The 20512-nt window shown below is 43.4% G+C and overlaps 1 protein-coding gene across 4 annotated transcripts in view; it reads left to right on the top strand.

The window, feature by feature from the left end:
- LOC140212608 (F-actin-uncapping protein LRRC16A-like) overlaps positions 1 to 20512 on the top strand; it is a 345618-nt gene that overhangs the window by 310292 nt on the left and 14814 nt on the right. For all 4 annotated transcript variants that reach the window (XM_072283616.1, XM_072283615.1, XM_072283613.1 and 1 more), the window contains 2 exons: positions 1469 to 1892; positions 17398 to 17476. In XM_072283616.1, coding sequence (XP_072139717.1) covers positions 1469 to 1892; positions 17398 to 17476 — 503 coding nt within the window. The remainder of the gene's footprint in view (positions 1 to 1468; positions 1893 to 17397; positions 17477 to 20512) is intronic.

Genomic DNA, 20512 nt, shown 5'->3' with positions numbered 1-20512 from the left:
ATAATTTAAGCAAGAAAACTTTTTTATTTCCATCTTTTATAGTTTCAAAAAAAAAAGGGCCAGAAGCAAAAGTTTGGGCACCCTGCATGGTCAGTACTTAGTAACACCACCTTTGGCAAGTATTATAGCTTGTAAATGCTTTCTATAGCCAGCTAAGAGTCTTTCAATTCTTGTTTGGGGGATTTTTGCCCATTCTTCCTTGCAAAAGGCTTCTAGTTCTGTGAGATTCTTGGGCCGTCTTGCATGCACTACTCATTTGAGGTCTATCCACAGATTCTCGATGATGTTTAGCTCATTGAGGCCAAAAAGTTCTATTCTAACTTCATCAGTCCACAGGACTTGTTTCCAAAATGCATCAAGCTTGTTTAGATGTTCCTTTAAACCTTTTGAATAGAACTTTTTGGCCGCAATGAGCAAAGGTATGTTTGGAGAAAAAAGGGTGCAGAATTTCATGAAAAGAACACCTCTCCAACAGTTAAGCATGGGGGTGGATCGATCATGTTTTGGGCTTGTGTTGCAGTCAGTGGCATGGGGAACATTTCACTGATAGAGGGAAGAATGAATTCAATTATACACCAGCAAATTCTGGAAGCAAACATCATACCGTCTATAAAAATGCCGAAGATGAAAAGAGGATGGCTTCTACAACAGGATAATGATCCTGAACACACCTCAAAATCCACAATGGACTACCTCAAAAGGCACGAGCTGAAGGTTTTGCCATGGCCCTCACAGTCCCCCGACCTAAACATCCTCAAAAATCTGTGGATAGACCTCAAAAGAGCAGTGCACGCAAGATGGCCCAAAAATCTCACAGAACTAGAAGCCTTTTGCAGGGAATAATGGGCGAAAATCCCCCAAACAATAATTGAAAGACTCTTAGCTGGCTACAAAAAGCATTTATAAGCTGTGATACTTGCCGAAGGGGGTGTTACTAAGTACTGCCATGCAGGGTGCCCAAACTTTTGCTTCAGGCCCTTTTCCTTTTTTGTTATTTTGAAACTGTAAAAGGTGGAAATAAAAGAAGTTTTCTTGCTTAAAATATTAAAGAAATGTGTCACCTTTAACTTTATGCCTTTTGGAAATCAGTTCATCTTTTACTCGCTTAGCTATTCACAGTAACAGAAATTTTGACCAGGGGTGCCCAAACTTTTGCATGCCACTGTATTTATTTTAATTGCTCTATTTTGAAGAACATGCAGTTAATACGACAGGGGACTATGGGCTTTTATGAGTTCTTAAATATTTTGAGGGGTTAGTCTTCTTCCCTCGTAAGGTCCTTACACATGCATTCCACAGGTCAGTAGGGCTGATTGGAGATATTTTCTATCTTTCAAACTAGCTCCTAGAAGATGAGTTATGTCCTAATGCTCATGGTGTAACTAAATTACTCATCGCCCAGGTTGAGTTTTTGTCTTCATTCAGCGTGGCTGTAAATATTTATATTTTTAAAAATCATATGTTTTAGGAGACTTTCCCTACGGAGCTCCGACTCTCTGGATTCCGGCGATTCAGATGACAAAAAGAGGAAGGACTCCAAAAAAAGTAGTTTTCTGAATTTAATCAAATCACGATCCAGCAAGGCAGAGAGGCCCCAGACCGTCGTCGTCCCAGAGGAGCCCCTGTCACCCAAAGGTGGAATGAAAAGTCCAGCCACAGATCTAACTAGGAAGGACTCAAAGCAGGTGGAACAAAATGGCAGTGTGGAGCAATCTGAGGGACACAAAACACCCGATTCTGTGGACGCTGTATTGGAGGATGCAGGCAAGCAGGAGAAATTGGACAACAAAAACAGCCCACAAGGTAGTCGTTGGTATGGCGTGCAAGTGATGGGCAGCGGGCTTTTGGCAGAATTTAAGGCTAAGCAGGAGAAGCGGGCAGCCGTGCAAAAGGTAATTAAGGGTATATTCCATTACTTAACATTGGTTTTGAAGTGCACTTTGTCCATGTAAAAGCCAGTCAAATTTAAAAATTGTGTCTTTCTGAGATCAAAGTCGTGTACCTTCTATCAGGGATTAACAAAAATAGATTACTAATTTAATATCTTTTACAAGCACTGTGATTGTCCACGAAACAAAAATGCAATTCGTAAAAAAAAAAAAATGCTACTCTGCCCTCTCCGGTCATTGTAGCAATGAATCAGTTACATCACTGTTACCATTAATGGCAAAACTTGTTAACTTTACAGGAAAGAGAAAAAAAGTGATACTTGATTTAAATCAGCAAATCACTGAACCGTGGATTTTTTGGTAATAATTATTTGAGAAAAGTACTTATTCCTTCAAGGCTTACATGAACTTTAGCAAGAGTTTTGACAAGATCCCATGTGGAGGATGAATTGGAAAAGTAAACCAATGGGATGTAGGGGAAAACAACAAATTTGTTCCAAAATACCTAAAGGGTAGTGGGTGATCATCTTTTCGTGCAAGAAAATGCAAGAATTTTGCTCTGGATGGGGCACTTAGTATGTAATGTGCTGATGAAATTCCAAAATGGAAGCATTCCAGTGTAACGACTGAACTTGTTCTGGCTAATAGAGAACATGGAATTCCAAGAAGAATTCAACAGTGCATTTTATGGATAGTGCTCTTCGAGCCAGATTACACGTATTGTGGAGTGAATGAATGTGTAGTGTGGTGCCTAGGGAACCAGTCACGTGGCATATTCTCTCTCCTGGACAATGTCGAATTCTTCAGAGTTGGAGCTGCACTCATCCAGGCAAGTGGAGAGTATTCCCTCTTGCTCCTGACTTGACCACTGGAACACACATCAAAGTTGCTGGTGAACACAGCAGGCCAGGCAGCATCTCTAGGAAGAGGTACAATCGACGTTTCGGGCCAAGACCCTTCATCAGGACTAACTGAAGGAAGAGGTAGTAAGAGATTTGAAAGGGGGAGGGAGAGATCCAAAATGATAGGAGGAGACAGGAGGGGGAGGGATGGAGCCAAGAGCTGGACAGGTGATTGGCAAAGGGGATATGAGAGGATCATGGGACAGGAGGCCCAGGGAGAAGGAAAGGGGGTGGGGGAGAAACCCAGAGGATGGGCAAGGGGTATAGTGAGAGGGACAGAGGGAGAAAAAGGAGAGAGAGAGAAAGAATGTGTGTATACAAATAAATAACGGATGGGGTACGAGGAGGAGGTGAGGCATTAGCGGAAGTTCGAGAAGTCAATGTTCATGCCATCAGGTTGGAGGCTACCCAGACAGAATATAAGGTGTTGTTCCTCCAACCTGAGTATGGCTTCATCTTTACAGTAGAGGAGGCCGTGGATAGACATATCAGAACGAGACGTGGAATTAAAATGCGTGGCCACTGGGAGATCCTGCTTTTTCTGGTGGACAGAGCGTAGGTTTTCAGCGAAATGATCTCCCAGTCTGCGTCGCGTCTCGCCAATATGTAGGAGGCCACATCGGGAGCACTGGACGCATTATCACCCCAGCCGACTCACAGGTGAAGTGTTGCCTCACCTGGAAGGACTGTCTGGGGCCCTGAATGGTGGTAAGGGAGGAAGTGTAAGGGCATGTGTAGCACTTGTTCCGCTTACAAGGATAAGCGCCAGGAGGGAGATCAGTGGGGAGGAATGGGGAGGACAACTGGACAAGGGAGTCGAGTTGGCAGTGATCCCTGCGGAAAGCAGAGAGGGGGAGGGAAAGATATGCTTAGTGGTGGGATCCTGTTGGAGGTGACGGAAGTTACGGAGAATAATATGTTGGACCCGGAGGCTGGTGGGGTGGTAGGTGAGGACAAGGGGAACCCTATTCCTAGTTAGGTGGCGGGAGGATGGAGTGAGAGCAGATGTGCGTGAAATGGGGGAGATGCGTTTGAGAGCAGAGTTGATGGTGGAGGAAAGGAAGCCCCTTTCTTTAAAAAAAGAGAACATCTCCCTCGTCCTGGAATGAAAAGCCTCATCCTGAGAGCAGATGTGATGGAGACGGGGGAATTGCGAGAAGGGGATCCACTAAGCACATCTTTCCCTACCCCCCACCCCCCCCCACTTTTCGCAGGGATCGCTGCCTACGCGACTCCCTTGTCCATTCGTTCCCCCCCCATCCTTCCCCACCAATGTTGTCTTATCATTTTCAGTATCTCACTCTAAGCATTGAAGGTCAAATGATAATCTAAAATGGTTTTAGAATATTTAATCAGCTGCTGATTAAAAACTAAGAGAAGATCGATAAACAACAGGAATTCTGCAGATGCTGGAAATTCAAGCAACACACATCAAAGTTGCTGGTGAACGCAGCAGGCCAAGCAGCATCTCTAGGAAGAGGTACAGACGACGTTTCGGGCTGAGACCCTTCATCAGGACGAAGGGTCTCGGCCCGAAACGTCGTCTGTACCTCTTCCTGGAAGATTGATAAAGGTTGATAGAGAGATCTGAACATGGATCAGGAAAGCACAATTCTCTCCTAAGAGAGCAAGAGTGAAGGATGGTGTAACTGGGGTTTTAAGAATGATGAATTGTTCTGGTGCAGTGGATACCGAGAGAATGTTTCTACTTGTGGAGATAAATATAACCAGAAGCCATTCACCAAGAAAAGCCATAGGGAATTGAAGCATCTGGGGCCTTGTGATGTGGATCTTTTGGTCAAACTAAGCAAGGAAAACCTGTGGTGGGAGCCGTTACAGTGGTGTTTGCCCAGGAAAAGCATGACAATCATTACACTGTTCAACAAAGATATTGCTTCTGGAATACTTTGGGGGTGTCCCATGAATTTTGTGCTGCTGGTCATGAGAATCACCATGAAATTTCCCTGCCACACACTACTTTTTTAATGGCCTATGCTTGTTATTTCAATTCATAATTCAAGTCTGAATAACTGGTGCCATGATTGAGGAAGGCATTTATGTTGGTCCACAAATCAAACAGGCCATCAATGAGAAGCAATTCGAAGAATTTCCAATGGAATCGGAGAAAATCGCATGGAAGGCATTCAAGGAAGTTGTTGACATTTTTCTTGGCAACTACGAGCACCAAACTATGTGGAGCTGGTTGACAACATGTTTCAGGCATACAAAACCATGAAAGGCAACATGGCGCTGAAGATTCATTTTCTGCATTCCCATTTCGACGACTTCCCTGTAAGTCTTGGTTCTGTCAGTGATGAGCATGGTGAAAGGTTTCACCAGGACATTGTGGTCATAGAGAAGTGCTACCAGGGCAACGGGAATCCGTCAACGCTGGCTGATTATTGTTGGACAATTAAGCAAGAAGCCTCAGTCACTGAGTACAAATGAAAAATCGCCAAAAAAATATTTTTAGCTTAGTGGAACTATTACAAAGCGTCAGCACCATTTTGCAATTAAACACATTATATTCAACAGAAGTTAATTTCTTGTTTCTCCAAATTCCTATGTGATACAAGTACTTTGAAATTTTAATTGTGTTTAACTTCAAGCAGTCTATCATAAACAAAAAAATAATTCTGAGGAAGTGACACTTTCAGAAAAAAATTTGTTGTCCAGTGTGAGCAAAGATCCCACCCATCCCAGACATTCTCTCTTCCTCCCCTCCTCCCAATAGAAAGCCTATACACCAGGCTTAAGGGCAGCTTCTGTCCGACTGCAGTAAGGCTATGGAGTGATCCCTAGTATGATGAGATAGACTCCTGATCTCCCAATCGACTTTACGACCTTGCACCTTGTTGTCTGCCTACACTGCACTTTCTCAGTAACTGCAGCACTCTCTTCTGCTTTCTTTGACTTTCCCTTGCACCACTCAATGCACAGATGTGATAAAATAATTTATAAGGATGCCATGCAAAACCTCAGTATATGCGACTATAGTAAACCAATTTAACATTCTAGCTATTCGGGTGGCAGGGGTGGAGATATGTCTGTACCAAAGGAGGTGTAAGGTGCTTCTTTCCTCTGCTAACCTGCAAGTCATCCTTGGGCAAGGTGTAGCACCTGATTAGCCCCCCGATCAGCGTCAGGTGAAGCCAAGGGAATGGGGGTGGATGGTCGTATGAGCAGCTGGTGTATATCACAAGTCCTGGTTATGCGACCACTGACACCAGGCAGACAATCTCTGAAGAGCATTGATAATGGCTGGGGTCACCCAGCTGGTAAAGACACTGCCCAGAAGAAAGCAATGGCAAACCACTTCTGTAGAAAAATTTGCCAAGAACAATAATGGTCGTGGATAGAGAAAAGAATAAGAACAATAGCGCGAGTGGGTTTTTCCCAATGGGCAACAATTGGACTGAAGACAGATGGAAGACCATGATTGCCCATGTCATACCACAGGGCACATAACGCTGAGCTAATTGTATACACATTCTGGTACAATGGTTTTACTATATACTGTATAATGCCGTTATTCTGCAGGTTGGCGGGGGGGGGCGGTGCTTGCCTTTTACATCACTGGCAGAGAGTGAGCATTCTATCCTTTGCTGTAATTGCTGTTGCTGGCATTGTACTAGTAAAACCTGGCTGTAGTCTTCATTTGTTTCTGCTCTACAACAGTCTTCTCTCCATCCCTCTGCCTTTATCTCTCACTGTCAACTAAGTAAGTGTCCTTAAATAGTCCAGTGGGCTCCAGTCAGTCTGCCATCTAGCCTTCCCCAAGACAGCTCAGGCAATAAATAAGCACGTAATGCTCTTTAATTTGTAGCCAAAGGCTGTTGCCCTGTTGATGTTTTGTTACAATCAATTCTGAGTACACTATCAATTCTAAATTAGTTTTGTGTTATTTGTCCTTTGCTACTCCTCCATTAACCCATGGCACACTTGTGTTCGCTCTGTTAATTTCTCCTATGTTCCCCAGACAAACCTCACCCTCAATTTTCCACTTCGTGGACTGTTTAAGTGAAGTCAAGATAGCTGAAGGCCCGAAGTGCTTGATCAAAGAGCTTTCACAGCCTGTTAATCTACAGATGGCTAGGCTCACTTGAGATTTTTAGATACAGGTATTCTGCCTGAATAAATGTCATTGGCCTTTCTCCGAAACAGATCAAATCCTCCTTGCAGTCATGTAGTCACACATCAACATGACCCAAAGGGATACACAAGAAGAACCTACTGTGTGAACTGTACATAATATTCCAAGTGAAACCTCACCAACAACATGTATAATTACAATATAACATCCCTGCTCCTAAACCCGATGTCCTAACTGCTGATGGCTGGCATACTAAACACCACCTTCACCATCCTGTGTATTTGTGTGGTCACTTTCACGGTGCAGTTGTGCTGAAATGTCCCTCCTGTGCCATAGCACTCATCAATGCCCTGCCATTCACTGAATGTCCAACCCTGCTTTGACTGTCTAAATTGCATCACCTCAGTCTTTTATGTAAGTTGAAATCCATTTGCCATTCCATTCCTCAGCCCACCTCACTGACAGATCAAGATCTCTTTGCAATTCATTATAAATTGCTTCACTATCAACAAGACCACTTGGTTTCATCAGCAAACTTGCTAATCATGCCTTGTGCATTCATATCCATCTCACTTATATAAATATCGAATAACAGAAGTCCCAACACTGACCCTTTAGGAACCCTTCGTCACAGGCACTAGGTCAGAGAATAGAATTTCAACCATTACCCTCTGCTTCGCACCTGATAAATCCATCTCACTAGCTCCCCCATGTGGCCTAACCTTCCAGATCAACCTGGCATGTAGGAACGTAAACACGAGGAATTCTGCAGATGCTGGAAATTCAAGCAACACACATCAAAGTTGCTGGTGAACGCAGCAGGCCAGGCAGCATCTCCAGGAAGAGGCACAGTCAACGTTTCGGGCCGAGACCCTTCGTCAGGACTAACTGAAGGAAGAGCTAGTAAGAGATTTGAAAGTGGGAGGGGAAGGGGGAGATCCAAAATGATAGGAGAAGACAGGAGGGGGAGGGATGGAGCCAAGAGCTGGACAGGTGATTGGCAAAAGGAATATGAGAGGATCATGGGACAGGAGGCCCAGAGAGAAGGAAAAGGGGGAGGGGGGAAAAACCCAGAGGATGGGCAAGGGGTATAGTCAGAGGGACAGAGGGAGAAAAAGGAGAGAGAGAAAAAAATGTATGTATATAAATAAATAACGGATGGGGTACGAGGGGGAGGTGGGGCATTAGCGGAAGTTAGAGAAGTCAATGTTCATGCCATCAGGTTGGAGGCTACCCAGACGGAATATAAGGTGTTGTTCCTCCAACCTGAGTGTGGCTTCATCTTTACAGTAGAGGAGGCTGTGGATAGACATATCAGAATGGGAATGGGATGTGGAATTAAAATGTGTGACCACTGGGAGATCCTGCTTTCTCTGGCGGACAGAGCGTAGGTGTTCAGCAAAATGATCTCCCAGTCTGCGTCCGGTCTCGCCAATATATAGCCTCACCTGGAACTTCACCTGTGAGTCGGCTGGGATGATATACTGCGTCCGGTGCTCCCGATGTGGCCTTCTATATATTGGCGAGACCCGACGCAGACTGGGAGATCGTTTTGCTGAACACCTACGCTCTGTCTGCCAGAGAAGGCAGGATCTCCCAGTGGCCACACATTTTAATTCCACGTCCCATTCCCATTCTGATATGTCTGTCCACGGCCTCCTCTACTGTAAAGATGAAGCCACACTCAGGTTGGAGGAACAACACCTTATATTCCGTCTGGGTAGCCTCCAACCTGATGGCATGAACGTTGACTTCTCACACTTCCGCTAAGGCCCCACCTCCCCCTCGTACCCCATCTGTTATTTATTTATATACACACAATTTTTTCTCTCTCTCCTTTTTCTCCCTCTCCCTCTGACTATACCCCTTGCCCATCCTCTTTTTTCCCCCCCTCCCCCTTTTCTTTCTCCCCAGACCTCCTGTCCCATGAACCTCTCGTATCCCCTTTTCCAATCACCTGTCCAGCTCTTGGCTCCATCCCTCCCCCTCCTGTCTTCTCCTATCATTTTGGATCTCCCCCTCCCCCTCCCACTTTCAAATCTCTTACTAGGTCTTCCTTCAGTTAGTCCTGACGAAGGGTCTCGGCCCAAAACGTCGACTGTGCCTCTCCCTGGAGATGCTGCCTGGCCTGCTGTGTTCACCAGCAACTTTTATGTGTGTTGCCATGTAGGAACTTGTCAGAGCCATTACTAAAATCCATATAGACATCCAACGTCCACAGATTCTGTGGTCTAAATGTTTTACACTGTGATGACACTAGATCAGCTAAGAATCGTGGCTAACAACAGGAATTCTGCAGATGCTGGAAACTCAAGCAACACACATAAAAGTTGCTGCCTGGCCTGCTGCGTTCACCAGCAACTTTTAAGAATCGTGGCTTGTCTTATTCTGTAGTTGTAAATAAGTACCAAATAATAGTTTTTTAAGAAATTCACCTGCATCAGCTATATTCTATTTCTTGTTCCAAAACATGCCACATTGTTCATACTAACAGAATAAATATCACCTCCATCTATCACATTCAATCTTGATCCTCTCTAATCTGTTTTTTACTAGGATTATTTTACTGAGATTACTCCTAACCATGTGCATCTACCTACTATTTCCCAGTTAGTTCGGAAGTTGAAATTTTGATCATCGTCCCCCTTCCAGCATGCTCCCAGTTCCTAGCGTGGCCAGCAGAGATGTGGGTGGTCTTGTGAAACTGAGCCCACTGTATGATTGTGACTGCACTTAGCAGTTTACATTTAAATTTCTGCTGTCAATTGTTTTGCCTGATCACTGATGTGGTCTTCAGTAATTTACAATTAAGCAGTAAACTAAAATGAAATATTTCCTTTCCAAATAAAATCCTTGATATATTTAAGTTTGGTAACCTGATTTATCAATGCAACTGAAAAAGAGTGTATAGGGTCATATAGCATAGCAGTATTTCATTCCGTTTACCATTGTCCATGCTGACTTTCTATATTAATCCCATTTACAATCACTTGTTCCAAAGTCATGTCTGCCTTGGTGAGTTAAGTACTCCTCCAGATAAGACCATAATATATAGGAGCAGAAGAAAGCCATTCAGCCCATCGAGTCTGCTCTGCCATTCAATCATGGGCTGATCCAATTCTTCCAGTCATCCCCACTCCACTGCCTTCCCCCCCATACCCTTTGATGCCCTGGCTCATCAAAAGCCTATCTATCTCTGCCTTAAATACACCCAATGACTTGGCCTCCACAGCTGCTCGTGGCAACAAATTCCACAGATTTACCACCCCCTGACTAAAGTAATTTCTCCCCATCTCTGTTCTAAGAGGACGTCCTTCAATCCTGAAGTCGTTTGTCTTGGATACTGTTCCTACAGCTCAAATTTTTCACAGAGCACTGAAGCAGACGAATGTACAAAAAAAAAATGCAGAATAAAATGGAGTGGGTCGCCAAAGAGCTTAGAAGTAGAGTAATAAAGTAATTTCTCCGCATCACTGTTCTAAATGGATGTCCTTCAATCCTGAAGTCGTGCCCTCTTGTCGTAGACTCCCCTACCATGGGAAATAACTTTGCATATCTAATCTGTTCAACTCTTTTAACATTCAGAATGTTTCTATGAGATCTCCCTTCATTCTCCTGAACTCCAGGAAATACAACCCAAGAGCTGCCAGACCTTCCTCATACAGTAACCCTTTCATTCCTGGAATCATTCTTGTGAATCTTCTCTGAACCCTCTCCAATGTCAGTATATCCTTTCTAAAATAAAGAGCCCAAAACTGCACACTATACTCCAAGTGTGATCTCACGAATGTCTTACAGAGCTTCAACATCACATCCCTGCTCTTATATTCTATACCTCTAGAAATGAATGCCAACATTGCATTCGCCTTCTTCACCGCTGACTCAACCTGGAGGTTAACCTTTAGGGTGTCCTGCGCAAGGACTCCCAAGTCCCTTTGCATCTCTGCATTTTGAATTCTCTCCCCTTCTAAATAATAGTCCATCCATTTATTTCTTCCACCAAAGTGCATGACCATACACTTTCCAACATTCTATTTCATTTGCCACTTCTTTGCCCATTCCTTTAAACTATCTAAGTCTCTCTAAAGGCTCTCAGTTTCCTCAACACTACCCGCTCCTCCACCTGTCTTTGTATCATCGACAAATTTAGCTTCAAATCCATTAATCACATTGTCCAAATCATTGACATACATTGTGAAAAGCAGCAGTCCCAACACCAACCCCTGTGGAACTCCACTGGTAACCGGTGGCCAGTCAGAATAGGATCTCTTTATTCCCAGTCTCTGCTTTCTGCCAATAAGACAATGCTCCACCCATGCTAGTAACTTCCTTGTGATTATCTTGCTAAGTGCAAATGTTACCTCATGTGCGGCACCTTGTCAAAGGCCTTCTGAAAATCCAAGTATACCACATCTACTGCATCTCTTTTGTCTAGCCTGCTTGTAATTTCCTCAAAAAATTACAGTAGGTTAGTCAGGTAGGATTTTCCTTTCAGGAAACCATGCTGGCTTTGGCCTATCTTGTCACGTGCCTCCAGGTATTCTGTAATCTCATCCTTAACAATCGATTCCAACAACTTACCAACCACTGATGTCAGGCTAACAGGTCTATAGTTTCCTGTCTGCTGCCTCCCACCCTTCTTAAATAGCGGAGTAACATTTGCAATTTTCCAGTCATCCAGTACAACACCAGAATCTGTTGATTCTTAAAAGATGGCTCCGCAATCTCTCCAGCTACTTCCATCAGAACCCGAGGGTGCATTCCATCAGGTCCAGGAGATTTATCCACCCTCAGACCATTAAACTTCCTGAGTACCTTCTCAGTCATAATTTTCACTGCACGTACTTCACTTCCCTGACACTATTGTCCAGTATACTGCTGATATCTTCCACTGTGAAGACTGATGCAAAATACGCATTCAGTTCCTCTGCCATCTCTGCGTCTCTCATTACAATATCTCCAGCGTCATTTTCTATTGGTCCTATTATCTACCATCAACTCTTTTTTACCCTTTATATACTTAAAAAACCTTTTAGTATTTTCTTTGATATTAGTTGCCAGCTTCCTTTCATAATTCATCTTTTCCTTCCCAATGGCCTTCTTAGTTTCCTTCTGCAAGTTTTTAAAAGCTTCCCAATCCTCTATCTTTCCACTAGCTTTGGCTTCCTTGTATGCCCTCTCTTTTGCTTTTACTTTGGGCTCTGACTTCACTTGTCAGCCACGGTTGTGTCCTTCTTCCATTCAAAGATTTCTTCCTATATGGAATATATCTGTCTTACACTTCATTCATTTTTCTCAGAAAATCAAGCCATTGCTGCTCTGCTGTCCTTCCTGCTAGTGTCCCTTTCCAGTCAACCTTGGCCAATTCCCCTGTCATGCCATTGTAATTTCCTTTATTTCACTGAACTACTGCCATATTGGAGCAACACACATCAAAGTTGCTGGTGAACGCAGCAGGCCAGGCAGCATCTCTAGGAAGAGGTGCAGTCGACGTTTCAGGCCGAGACCCTTCGTCAGGACTAACTGAAGGAAGAGTGAGTAAGGGATTTGAAAGTTGGAGGGGGAGGGGGACATCCAAAATGATAGGAGAAGACAGGAGGGGGAGGGATGGGATGATAAAGAAAGGGGCTTCCCTTCCTCCACTATCAAAGAATGGGGCTTCCCTTCCCCCACTATCAAAGAAAGAGGCTTCCCTTCCTCCACTATCAACTCTGCTCTTAAACGCATCTCCCCCATTTCACGTACATCTGCTCTCGCTCCATCCTCCCGCCACCCCACTAGGAATAGGGTTCCCCTGGTCCTCACTTACCACCCCACCAGCCTCCGGGTCCAACATATTATTCTCCGTAACTTCCGCCACCTCCAACGGGATACCACCACTAAGCACATCTTTCCCTCTCCCCCTCTCTCTGCATTCCGCAGGGATCGCTCCCTACACAACTCCCTTGTCCATTCGTCCCCCCCATCCCTCCCCACTGATCTCCCTCCTGGCACTTATCCGTGTAAGCGGAACAAGTGCTACATATGCCCTTACACTTCCTCCCTTACCACCATTCAGGGCCCCAAACAGTCCTTCCAGGTGAGGCAACACTTCACCTGTGAGTCGACTGGGGTGATATACTGCGTCCGGTGCTCCCGATGTGGCCTTTTATATATTGGCGAGACCCGACACAGACTGGGAGACTGCTTTGCTGAACATCTACGCTCTGTCCGCCAGAGAAAGCAGGATCTCCCAGTGGCCACACATTTTAATTCCACATCCCATTCCCATTCTGACATGTCTATCCACGGCCTCCTCTACTGTAAAGATGAAGCCACACTCAGGTTGGAAGAACAACACCTTATATTCCGTCTGGGTAGCCTCCAACCTGATGGCATGAACATCGACTTCTCTAACTTCCGCTAAGGCCCCACCTCCCCCTCGTACCCCATCTGTTACTTATTTTTATACACACATTTTTTCTCTTACTCTCCTTTTTCTCCCTCTGTCCCTCTGAATATACCTCTTGCTCATCCTCTGGGTCCCCCCCCCCTTGTCTTTCTTCCCGGACCTCCTGTCCCATGATCCTCTCGTATCCCTTTTGCCTATCACCTGTCCAGCTCTTGGCTCTATCCCTCCCCCTCCTGTCTTCTCCTATCATTTTGGATCTCCCCCTCCCCCTCCAACTTTCAAATCCCTTACTCACTCTTCCTTCAGTTAGTCCTGACGAAGGGTCTCGGCCTGAAACGTCGACTGCACCTCTTCCTAGAGATGCTGCCTGGCCTGCTGCGTTCACCAGCAACTTTGATGTGTGTTGCTTGAATTTCCAGCATCTGCAGAATTCCTGTTGTTTGCCATATTGGAACTTAGTTTCTCCTCCTCAAATTTCAAAGTGAACTTGATCATATTGTGATCACTGTTCCTTAAGAGTTCCTTAACATTAAGCTCTCTTATCACCTCCGGATCATTGCACAGCACCCAACCCAGCACAGCCGATTCACTAGTGGGCTCAACAACAAGCTGTTCTAAAAAGTCATCCCTTAGACATTCTACAAATTCTCTCTCTCTTGAGGTCCAGTACTGGTCTAGTTTTCCCAATCCGTTTTCATGTTAAAGTCCCCAACGATTATCATGACATTGCCCTTCTGACACACCTTTTCTATCTCCTGCCGTAATTTGTAATCCACATCCTGGCTGCTGTCTGGAGGCCTGTATACAACTGCCATTAGGGTCCTTTTACCCTTGCCATTTCTTAACTCAACCCCTAGAGCCTCTACACTTTCCAGTCCTATGTCATCTCTTTCCAATGACTTAATATTATTTCCTTCAACAGGGCTACACCACCCCCTCTGCCTACTAACTATCTTTCTGATACTTTGTATATCCTTGGACGTTCAGCTCCCAATAGCAGCCATCCTTTAGCCAAGTTTCAGAGATAGCCACAATGTCATACTTGCCAATCTGTAGCTGAATTTCAAGGTCATCTGTTTTGTTTCTTATGCTGCGTGCATTCAAATACAGCACTTTCAGTCCAGTATTTGTTGCTTTCTGTTTTAACTGCACCATGCCCCTATTGCCCTGTAACTCATCCCTCTGGCTGTGATTAAGTCTCATCTCCTTCCTGTTCTTTCGATAATATCTGTTGCACACTATCTTTGATTTATTCTGTTTCCCCCTTCCTCACCCCTATCACTCCGGTTCCCACCCCCCTGCCAAATTAGTTTAAGCCCTCCTTAACAGCTCTATTAAACCTGCCTGCTAGGATATTGGACCCTTTTGGGTTCAGGTGTAACCCGTCCTTTTCGTACAGGTCGTACCTCCCCCAGAAGAGGCCCCAGTGATCCAGGAACCCGAAGTCCTGCCCCCTATACCAGTCTCTCAGACACACATTAGTATGCCTGATCATACTATTCTTTCACTCGCTAGCACGTGGGACAGGCAGCAATCCCAAGGTTACTACCCTGGAGATCCTACTTTTCAGCTTCCTACCCAACTCCCTGAATTCTCCCTTCAGAACCTCCTCCCTTTTTCTACCTATGTCGTTGGTACCAACGTGTACCAAGTCTTCTGGCTGTTCACTCTCTCCCTTCAGAATACCCTGCACCTGATCCGAGACGTCCTGTACCCTGGCACCTGGGAGGCAACACACCATGCGGGTATCTCTATCAGGCTGACAGAACCTCCTGTCTGCTCCTCTCACTATGGAATCCCCTATGACTACCATTTTCCTCATCTTCATTTCTCTCTTCTGCACCATGAAACCAGGCTCAGGTACTTTTTTGAATGTTTGCCACCTTCTCTGGCAATTTGCTGTCAGAGTCGAGGTGATAATTTGCCCTCGAGACACCTCCATTCTGAGAAAAAAATTCGTCACAATGCACCCAATCTATGTTTTTCAAGTTTCTGATAAAAAGCAGCCATTTTCAATATGATTGTATAATCCATCACTATTTAAAATCACTAAAATTAACTTAAAAAATATCTATACTTTATCAATACACATTAGTCTGTTTCATAATGAATTAAATATATTTTAAGTGATGTGAAAAATCTGACTAAATATAATGTACAAGAGGTTGTACCTGGAAGAAAATGATATAAATCTGGGGAGAATTCCCGAACCAGAGGACACTGTCAGTTTTGACACAGAGGTAGGTATGTAGCCAATATTAAGTACAAGACCCGGTTCTGGTAAGCTGAATCCTGAATCACTGTACACGTTTAGACATTTTCACTGACCTTTGCTTTGGTTCTCCTAGTTCTTTCTGGGTTGTACTGCAATAACGAACTGAAAATCAAACATGGGTAAAAAGATCGTGTCTGCACGTTGCAAATCAAGTACTTTGTTATACTATGTTAGTGCTGCTTTGATGCATGAATCAGGTCGGTAAATAATGTGTGGTAATGCATCTTATAGTCATGTATCAGTGATTATTTTGACTGATAGCTGAACAGTTGAGGGGTTCCCCTGATAATGTCAAAATCTAATTGACGTGTACTTAATTCATCTTGTAGGATCCCTTTTAAATCTTCTTGAATACCACTTGTGCTACGCTAAACAAAGGGGCACAAGTTCAGATTGCATTTCAGGTTCTGATTTTCAGCGTGTTATTTTATGCCTTTGGAGCTCATTGTGGGCTTTGTCACACAATACAATTCTCCATTGGGGTGGAATTTGCAGTCAGTGAGTGGTGTTCATTATTGGTAGCTGAGGGAATATGAGCAATTCAGCAAACTAGATCCACCATCCCCATTTGCTGCCTTTATTTCTCATTGCTTCCATTTACCTGTTCAGATTCCTTGGGCTAAATTTACTTGCCAAGATTTTCCTGAATCTCTTTATGTAAAAATTGGGCTACCTGAGTAAGCCATTCCCACACAACAGCTGAAAAAACTTAAGTGGTTGGCAAAGCCCTGCCATTAAAGCTGTTAAGTGCTTGTGATACTTCCAAACCTCTCTGACATTAAGAGGTTTACAAAAGCTATTAAAGCAAACAATTAAGTTTTAGAAATTCATATATAACACTCAGCATATCTTTGTATTTCTAAAGCATCTTTGCAAATGCACATTTAAAATTATAATTAATATAAGGAAAGATTGAGTAGGTTAGGGCTTTATTCCTTAGAACGTAGAGGATTGAGAGGAGATGTGATAAAGGTATACAAAATCATGAGGGGTGTAAATAGGGTAAATGCAGGCAGGCTTTTACCACTGAGGTTGGGTGGGACTACAACCAGAGGTCATGGGTTAAGCATGAAAGGTGAAACTTTTAAGGGAGAGAGTCATGAGAATGAGCTGCTAGTATAGGTGGTGCATGTGAGCTGGATTTCAACGCTTGAGTGAAATTTGGATGGGGAGTAGGCAGTTTAATTGGTTTCAGCATGGACTAGATGGGCCAAAGGGCCTGTTTCTGTGCTGTACTTCTCTATGACTATTAGCTTTCTTCCTTGGCACTGTGCCTTCGCCTAATCCCTGTGCAGACTCAGCAGGATAGGGAATCTCGGCAAATGTGTGCTACGCTGTTCCGAGCCTGGCATCAGGGAGCGGTGACATCTGCAATTTATCAGCAATATCAGAGCCATGCGGACACAAAAGGTCTGAAATTGCAGATATATACAGGCCTAAATAACTATTAAACTGCATCGGGGGGAAATAAACTGTGAATTTTAAACAGCTGTATAAAGAGTGCCAGAAATAATATAGAACAAAACATTGTAAATCAAAATATATTAAAAATATATTCAAATAATATAGTTTGATATTTTAAATATTAGATATACTGCACTTGTATATTTGCTGGATCTGCATAGATACAAGAGACTCCCAATACTGGAGTATAGAGCAAAAACCAACAGATGGCAGAACTCAGCTGGTCGAGCAACATCTGTGAAGGCAAAGGGACTGTTGATGTTTTGGGTTGAGACCCTGCATCGGGACTGCACTTCTGAATCCTCAAGATTAGGCATTTGCTACCAAGGGACTGGTCTAATCTTTTGAGTGCTAAAATTATTTGAATTTTGTTTTTCTCTTAGAAACTTGAAAATGAAGCAGGAAATAAGGAATTATTTGAAAACCTGTCAAGTGTAGACCGACTTGACGAAGCTGGCAGAGGTGAGTACAAGTTTTACAGAGCAGAGTCCTGAGAAAATGTGTTAAGATTGTAACTTGCTCATCTATGTAAGACAGCTGCCAATTTATTAGTATAAGCACACGGTAATAAACATTTTTCATTAGATTTGTACAACTAATTCATGTGCCCAATTTGTTTAATCCTTGCATATTAAAAGCAGATGATTTGCTAATCTTCCAAAGTAATTCAAGTAAACATGAGTGGTTCTGCTGGTGACAACAGAGGTTATAATTCATGGTTACATTCACATCAAGAGTGTCTGCAAACATTTGCAAATTGGAGTTACTGACTGGAAATTGCCCAGTCATATCCACAGCAAGGATGGAGGAAACTAACGTGGTCACTAGAATTAATCATGCTTGAAGCCCAAGCCTCACGAAGAGTCCTGGCCCGAAACGTTGACTGTACCTCCCTATAGATGATGCCTGGCCTGCTGCGTTCACCAGCATTTTTTGTGTGTGTTGCTTGAATTTCCAGCATCTGCAGATTTCCTCGTGTCTGCGAGGTAAAATTACAGAATTTGCAGGTATATGCCCTCTAATACTATAGTAGGTGACGCTTCCCCAGCTTTGGTAACCTGGTGTAATCCTTACCTCAGGAGATGTCTATGTGGAATTTGCATTGTCCAGTATGGTGGGGGCGGGGGAGCTGGGGGCTACTGCACAGGATCGAAGGAAGCTACAGAAAGTTAGGAACTTAGTCAGCTCCATAATCGGTACTAGCCTCCATATTATCCAAGACATCTTCAAGGAGCAGTGTCTCAGAAAGGCTATGTCCATTATTAAGGACCCCCATCACCCAGGGCATGCCCTCTTATTGTTACCATCAGGAAGAAGGTACAGAAGCCTGAAGGCACACACTCAGCGATTCAGGAACAGTTTCTTCCCCTCTGCCATCCGATTCCTAAATGGACATTGAACCCATGAACACTACCTTTTTTTATATATTATTTCTGTTTTTGCACTTTTTTATATATACACACTTGCTGTAATTGACTTATTTTTTCTATATTATCAAGTACTGCTGCCACAAGTTTCATGACACATGCCAGTGAAATTAAACCCGAATCTGATTCTGAGATTCCACAGTGGTTGCATCAGTTTGTTTTAAGTGCTTAGCTTCCACCTACAACCCAAAGATGTGTGGGTTCGTAGACTAGTTGGCTAACCCTGACTGACATTAGTGGTTAGAGGGGTGGGAGAATCGCAAGAGAAAACCAGTGGGGAATGGGATTGCTGTGTTAGCCAGCATGGACCAAATGGGTCAAAATGGCTTCCTTCCATGTCATACCTTTAAGCTAACATGCCTTTTACAGTGCAGAAAAATAGAGATCATCTTGAAAAATTTGGGGACTAAAATGTTCAGATTGACAGTGGTCCAGGTACACATGCGCTCATTGATGTCTGAAGATCTCCCTATAGAAAGTTGCAGATCTCTGTCACAATTGACTATAAAACTTCTTGGACTCCAGATACAATGCACTTCAGAGAGATGGAGGTATGACTGCTATCCCCTTGGCGAATACATTATGGAGATATTAGTTCCTTCCCTCTTCTTCCTCAGTGTGCACTCACCTGCCAGCCTTGAGAGCAAAATACTGCAGATGCTGGAGCTCTGAAATGAAAATGAGAATCAAAAAGACTGCAGGTGGTGGAAATTTAAAACAAAAAGAGAAAAAAAATGGAAAATCTCAGCAGATCAGGCAGTACCATGGAATGAGAAACAGTCTGCAACTCGGGTCTGCAGTCCTTCATTAGAACCGGAAACGAGAAAGATACAAGTCAAGTTTTCAGTGGCAAGGAAGGTCAGGTAGCATGTGTTGAGATGGTGGCACAATTCACATTCGGGCCAGTGGTTTTGCACTAAGTGCTGATTATCCCATACTTTTTGTTAATATAACTGTTTCTGTAGAATATCCAGCAAAACTAAAATGTCAGTGACACAGTGATAATGATAGGAGAAATGGCCAGCTTTCTCAATGCTCTCACAGTTTTGTCCCTGACCTTACTTAGCTACTTCCTAGAAAACTTAAACACATTTGTGAAAAGCTTGTTCCCAGCGAGTGGTATGTGCTGTTTTGTAGCTGGCAAGTTGTGAACCACTTTCTCTTGGGGAATGCTAAAGATTGACAATTGATGTCACTCATGAGCACTGGTGCATTATGTGCACAGAAGTGCCAGCAAAAAGCTTACATAAACCACAAAATATTGCCTTAGTATGATAAGGTTCCTAACTTGCATTAGAGAAAGTCAGAAAATGGTTGATTGTTTAATTTTATGTGAAAATTTTGTTTGTTTTCTGAGATAATTTTAATACTAATTTCTCTTCAAAGTACTGTAGTAGAAGCTGATGACATTCCTTGTTTTACTCAGGTTAGGTACAAGGAAGAAACTATCCAAAACCATGCCTTCTGCTTTCATATAGTTTACTTCATTTAATTGTTGAATTCCATTATGTCAATAGACCATCTGCAGTGGAAGAATATTAGCATAGACTACAAAGAGAATAAATGAACTTTGCTATGTCATAGTGGCAAGAACACTAGTAATATTGGACAGAAATTCTGAGAGCTACTCTCTGTTGGCACATTTACACTTTAACACTGAAATCCAGAAGGTGCGGAGGATTCAGAAAGAGTTCCCTACACAGCAGTCTGAGTTGATTGGATTCATTGCCTAGATTCCTGGGCTTTCTGCTTTCACCATCTTCTCAAGGGATGGATAATGAATGTTGTATTTGCCAGCAGAACTCACATCCCAGGAATAATGTTTTCTCATGTCACAAAGCTTTGCCACATCCACTGGTTAGGGCACATTTTATAGTGTGTGGGTCTGAAATGGATTTTCTTTAACTGAAGAAAAAATCCGTAAATATTTAAATACTGTATCGTTACTCCTTAATGTTTAAAAAAATGTCGAGGCTGGAAACCTCACAACTGGACAGATGCCTGTTATAGTTGCTGCCTGGTATTTTGTTATTATTAGACAGAACTTGCAAACTCACAGCCCCTACCTGCT

Source organism: Mobula birostris, chromosome 19 (assembly GCF_030028105.1).
Source record: "Mobula birostris isolate sMobBir1 chromosome 19, sMobBir1.hap1, whole genome shotgun sequence".
Classification (NCBI taxonomy): Eukaryota; Metazoa; Chordata; class Chondrichthyes; order Myliobatiformes; family Myliobatidae; genus Mobula; species Mobula birostris.
Note: the sequence above shows the minus strand (reverse complement) of the source record. Positions and strands in the feature narration are given on the sequence as shown.